Source organism: Zalophus californianus, chromosome 10 (assembly GCF_009762305.2).
Source record: "Zalophus californianus isolate mZalCal1 chromosome 10, mZalCal1.pri.v2, whole genome shotgun sequence".
NCBI classification, from domain to species: domain Eukaryota; kingdom Metazoa; phylum Chordata; class Mammalia; order Carnivora; family Otariidae; genus Zalophus; species Zalophus californianus.
The window spans coordinates 4855573-4861401 of NC_045604.1; the positions used below are offsets into that span (position 1 = coordinate 4855573).

Here is a 5829-nt window from a genome sequence, read left to right on the forward strand (position 1 = left end):
ATTAATTTGAAGTAACACCAAATTACATCAAAGACATCTTGAGGTATTGCAGAATGGGTTGAGAACAATCGCCCTGAGGAATAAAGTTCATAAAGGCAGGGTCTATGCCTCTTCCCTTGCCGTAAAATTCAGATAATCGCATACAGAGCCACCCCACCCACCCCACCCCCGCCCACAGACTGCTAGAAGCAGGGAGAGCTCTCTACCTTCTAAATACCTCTCACCATTAATTCCACTGATCACCACTCATTCATTCATGAAGCATCTTCTAGGTACCAGATACTCTTCTGGCCCTGGGGGGTCTGGTAGTGAACAAATATGGTCAAGTTATTGCTCTTGTGGACTTTATATTCCAGTGAGGGGCAGGGGGTGGGAGGGGAGACAACAACCAAATATGTAACCTACAGGGTCAATGGAACTTAACTCCAAGTGGAGTCTAGGAAGTGTTGGAATTGAGACACCAGAGTGGGCGGGATGGAGAGATCCGAGCGGTGGTCAGAGAGAAAGAGATGCTCGAAATGGAAATCACAGAGAAACTAGCTATTGGCAAGGACAGATCCGGGTGTGACATGGACGCCAGCAACCGAGGTGGGGAGTGGAGGGCCACACCTCTGGAGAGGGAGACCAAGGGACGCTGAGACCGTGGCGGTGGAAGGATCATCCACACGGATGTTTGAATCCCCAGAATCCAGGACAGGAGCAGGCGTAGTCAGGGCGTCGAGCTAAAATGTGCCAGCGACCACAGAGCACTGGGGTGCTGGTGGCTGGCCACATGCACGCCGGTGGCGGCAGTGGCGGGGGCGACCTAACATCACAAACGGGCCCGGGGCACTCGCTCCCCGCGCAGCTCGGGGCTCATCAACTTCCAGCCTTCGTGTTCCAATCACGGGAGGCATTATTTTCGCTCCAGGCGCCACAGCCCATGAGGCTCGGTACGCAGCGTCTTGTCGTCAGTCCTCCACATTCTCAAATTCTTTATTCAACCTACCAGTTAAAACCATGATGTTTCCATCATTGAAACAGGGCCTTTTTTCCTCCGGTCTAAGGGAGATGCGTCTCTTCTCTGTTCCCAAAGTCCTCTCTGACCTCTCTCCTATGACGCTGGCTGGCCAGCCCACTTATCTTCCCCACTAGACTTAGGTTCCTTATGTGGAAACTACCGATGCAAAGAAGACCCAATGGGTGAATGAGCGCTCCTCTCCGGTGCCGCCCCCTCGGGCCTTCCCTTCTCCGCGGTGGGGTGGAGAGATCCATCCCCTTCGGAGCTCTTTCCTCTGACTCTGCTCTCTGAGTCTGCCTTCCCCCTCATACCACCCTTCTTGTTCACCTGCTGAATACTTCGGAGCCGTACACCTGCCACCCCCTGAACTAAGCATGGGAGGGCGGCGCCAAGGTCAGTGAGACAGGTGCTTGCCCTTGAGTTGCTCTCGGTGGGTCAGGAAAACAGGTCAACCACTCACAACCCAACACGGGAAGTGCTGAGACGAGATGGTGGGAAGTGTGGGGGCCTAACACCTAACTCGGCCTTGGGGTCCAGGACGGCGGGAGAGGGAAGAAGCCTACGAGGTAGATCCGGATCCCTTCTGACACGGTCCGTCTCCACTCTGCCCGCCCCCGCAGACCTACGAGCAGCGGAAGGTGCTGGAGTTCACCTGCCACACGGCCTTCTTTGTCAGCATTGTGGTCGCGCAGTGGGCCGACCTCATCATCTGCAAGACCCGGCACAACTCAGTCTTCCACCAGGGCATGAAGTGAGCACCTCCCCGCCCCCGCCCGCCCTCCCCTCACACCTGCACACGGGGCGCCGGCTCCCCTACCTCTCCCTCCCTTTCTCCAGCTCACCCTTCAACATTTCTTCCCAGAAACAAGATCCTAATATTTGGGATCATGGAGGAGACCTTCCTGGCTGCTTTTCTGTCCTACACTCCAGGCATGGACACGGCCCTGCGGATGTACCCACTCAAGTGAGTAAGGGAAGGGACACAGGCTGGGGGTCTCCAGCACGGGGAGAGCCTGGGAGGGGAAGCTGCGTGTCTGAACAGGGAAGCCGCAAGCTGGGGGCTGCCTGGATGGACATGGCTACCCTCAGTGATACAAGGAGAACTGTCTGCACTCCCACAAACACATCTTATTTAGGGAGGGACTGGGGCCTGTGCCAAGTGATGGCACCCCGCGAGACATGCAAATTTAGCAGACTTACCCGCAATCAACACAGGGGCATCTTTTTTATGGTGAAGTGCAGCGGTAGCTGTTCAAAGATACAAATTGCTTCGAGCAGAAGAAAACATAAAAATAGCCTAATCTACGCATGGCTAATTCTGTTGTACTTAGGCAAACATGTTCAAGGTGCATATGTGAGTGGGCGTGCAGGAATCCTACTGTCTGGTATCTTGTTTTGTTCAAAACAGGCCCATGGTTTTGTTTTTTGGTCTGTATTGTTTTTTACATTAGTATACCCTTGTTGTGAAAAAATTTACAAGGAGGGGCTCCCGGGTGGCTCACTCTGGTGAACGTCTGACTCTTGGTTTCAGCTCAGCTCATGATCTCAGGGTCTTGAGATCAAGCCCCTTGGGGCTCTGTGCTCAGCAGACAGTCTGCTTCCCCTCTCTGTCCCTCTACCAGTCCCCCAACCCGTTTGCATGAGGACAAGTGCTCTCTCTAAAATAAATAAATAAATCTTAAAAAAAAAGAGAGAGAGAAAAGAAAATTTTACAGGGAGTAAAGCAAAACTGCCATGCCACCCCCTCTCATCACCCCACCTGCAGAGGCCGTCTATTAATGACCTAGCGTGTGCGCTTCCGGCTCGTCTGCTATGAATTCACACACCTCTCTCACCTTTCTGTCCCTTGCAGTGTTTTACACAATGCTTTGTATATTGTCGGTGCCCAGTTAATGCTTAATAACAGACACTGGCGCTGCCCTTAGATGCTGACAGGCCCAGGTTCTCATTTCAACTCTCCTGTGTTGTATTATTCTGGACAGTGTGTAAGCAGTACCTGCGGTCTCCCTCATACACACCGGGCGGACCGTTGTGAGAATTAACACGCGGAGATGCTACAGTGCGCCCGGCACGGTTGCGTGGGTCACGGTGGGAGCTTTGGTCACAGTAGCTTGATCCCGTTGCTCTCGAAGTCAGCATACGAGTCATAGTCGATGCAGTGGACCATTAGCTGTGCTCCCAAACATTCTGTATATCCTACCCCGACCGTAACACGTGTCACCTAACACTCTACTCCAGTTGTTTTGCTCCCTTCGTCTCCCTGGCCACCTGAGCTCCTTGAGATCAAAGGCCATCACGTCATCAGTTTTATTCCCTCACGACCTACACGGACACAGAGCGACACATGGTGATTGCCGTGCGCGAGTCTGTGGCTGTGTGCATGGCACTGTGTGTGTGCGCGGGGGAGGAACCACGGCTGAGGCCCACGTTGGCCAATATGGCAGTCGCCGTCTGACGCAGCAAGGACGTTAGGGTTCAAAGCCGGCAGCCAAGAAGGAATTCTTGAGATGTTTTTGGTGCCAAAAGGTAGTTTTATTAAAGCACAGGGCCAGGACCCGTGGGCAGAAAGAGCTGCACTGGGGCTGACTATATACTTTCATTTTTTTTTTAAGACTTTATTTATTTATTTGACATGGAGAGAGAGATGGTGAGAGAGAGAGAGAGAGAGAGCACAAGCTTGGGTGAGAGGCAGAGGGAGAGGGAGAAGCAGGCTCCCGCTGAGCAGGGAGCCCGATGCGCGGCTCGATCCCAGGACCCCGGGACCATGACCTGAGCCGAAGGCGGCCGCTTAACCGACTGAGCCACCCCGGCGCCCCTGATTATATACTTTCAAGTTGGGAGAGGGTTAGGGAGGCATCATCAGTCTCTAAGGAATTTTGGGAGCAAGGTTCCCAGGGCCTTGAGGGGGCTAGCTATTATTAGGAAAAGGTCATTTATTACCGTCTAATAAAACCTTAGTCATGAGACCCTTCAGACGTGTATCGGTGGGTCATATCCTCGGAGGATGACGGCCAACATGTATCTCGAGGGGTAGAGATAAAGGAAGTTTCCAAAGGAATTTCTATATGTTAAAATAGACTTACAGGGTCCTGGGCGTCGGGCTAAGACTGCCTTTTGCCCTTAGCAAGGTAGCAACATCAAGGCAGCTGAATCCCTAGAGGAAGGTCACGCTGCCTGTTTCAGGGACTTGTCAATGGGCTGAAGGCAGTATGGAAATTTAACTTTTCTTTTGCCTTCGTTTCCCACATCATCCTCTTTCCATCACTTGCTATTGAGTTCTTGAAATATGGCTAGTGAGACTGAGAAACTGAATTTGAAATTTTATCTAGTTAATGTAGAGTTACAAACTCAAGCAGTGTCAGATATTATTCTGCTAAATACAGCTTTCCTGTTTGGGTTGGACTACATTTTCTTGACCCTTTGAAAATTAAGTGTCTGATGTGCGATGCGCCGTCAGCTTAAAGTACTCCCTGGATCTCAAAGACTTAGGGTAAAGAGAAGAATGTAAAATATCTCCTTAATAATGTTTACATTGGTTCCCTGTTGAAATGATGATACTTTGGATATATTGGGTTAAATAAAAACCTATTATTAGAATTAACTGCCCCTGTAACTTTTTACTTATTTTAATGCAGCTACTGGAAAACAGTAAGCGTCACAGGTGGCTCGCAGTGTATTGCTCTGGGATGGCTCTGGTCTAGGCCACCTCCCTGTCACCCAAGGGAACAAACAGTGGTTGTGATTTGACTCCTCCCCAGAGTCTCTCTCCCTGGCCTCTAATGACAGAAGAGGTTCCGGAAGAAAAACGTTCCCCGTGTTTGCAACATGGCCAAGTATATCCATTCCTCGGTGAAATAACCCCACAGGTGCCATCTCAGGTAGACCCACCCCGCTCAGAGCACCTCCCCTTCGGGGGTGCAAAGCCCCGAAGACCCGAAAGGCAACAGGGGTCTCCCTGAGCGCCTGCAGAAGCAGGAACACCGCGTGTACCTCTAACGCGCATTTATCACGTTCTGTTATCACCGGCTTCTTCTGTTTCTGTCTCCTCCCTCCCTCCCTCCCTCCCTCAGCTCCGACCTCCCCAGAGCTAGGGCTCAACCCTGCACAGGATGACGAGAGACGCTCGGTTCTGCGCTGTTCCCGGCACCTGCCCGCCTCTGGCCCCTCTGGCCCCGCCCCGCTGACCAGCGCTTCCTCCCCACAGGCTATCCTGGTGGTTCTGCGCCACTCCCTACAGCATTCTTATCTTTATCTATGATGAAGTCCGAAAACTCATCATCCGACGTCATCCTGGCGGTGAGGCGCCCCACGCCCTGCTCTGGGGGGCCTCCAGCCTCCTAACTGGCTCTCCCCTCCTGCCTGGCTCCCGGGGGCGGGGTCCGTCTCTCCCCACCCCACAGCCTGCACGTGCTGCCGGAAAGGTCCTGACTCCTGGCCTCCGGCATCCGGCTTCTTCCAGTCCTCGGGGCCCTGAGTTCTACCGCCAGCCTCCTACCTTGTCCTCGCTCCCCTCCACCTTCCCCCGCTCACTCGGGTCTCCTCTCGTCCACAGGCTGGCTGGAGAGAGAGACCTACTACTGAACTCAGCAGAGGAGGAGCTTCCCCTGCCGGGGGCGTCCCAGGACTGGTGGGGGCGGAGGGGTTGGGGTTCTGAGCTTGGCGCATCTGAAAGAGCCTGAGTTGGGACAGAGTTGCTGGGATGAATTACCTGGGATGAGAGAGACAGGCAATCCTGGGGCTGGACTGGGCCCGGGGGGGGGGGGGGGGGGGGGGGGGCGGGGGTGGAGGGCAAGCACAGGCTGTGTCCGGCTGGGGCCCAGTGGGGGAGG

At 53.6% G+C, this 5829-nt stretch overlaps 1 protein-coding gene across 7 annotated transcripts in view; it reads left to right on the forward strand.

Annotated features, from left to right (window-relative positions):
• The window catches only part of LOC113933076 (sodium/potassium-transporting ATPase subunit alpha-4), a 30076-nt gene extending 24328 nt beyond the window's left edge, over window positions 1-5748 (forward strand). For 5 of the 7 annotated variants that reach the window (XM_027612787.1, XM_027612789.1, XM_027612794.1 and 2 more), the window contains 3 exons: window positions 1621-1751; window positions 1863-1964; window positions 5553-5748. In XM_027612787.1, coding sequence (XP_027468588.1) covers window positions 1621-1751; window positions 1863-1964; window positions 5553-5679 — 360 coding nt within the window. In that variant the 3' untranslated portion in view covers window positions 5680-5748. Of the gene's footprint in view, window positions 1-1620; window positions 1752-1862; window positions 1965-5204; window positions 5297-5552 lie in introns of all 7 variants that reach the window. The other 2 variants (XM_027612788.2, XM_027612790.2) reach the window with 1 other exon arrangement.
• The last annotated feature ends 81 nt before the right edge of the window (window positions 5749-5829 follow it).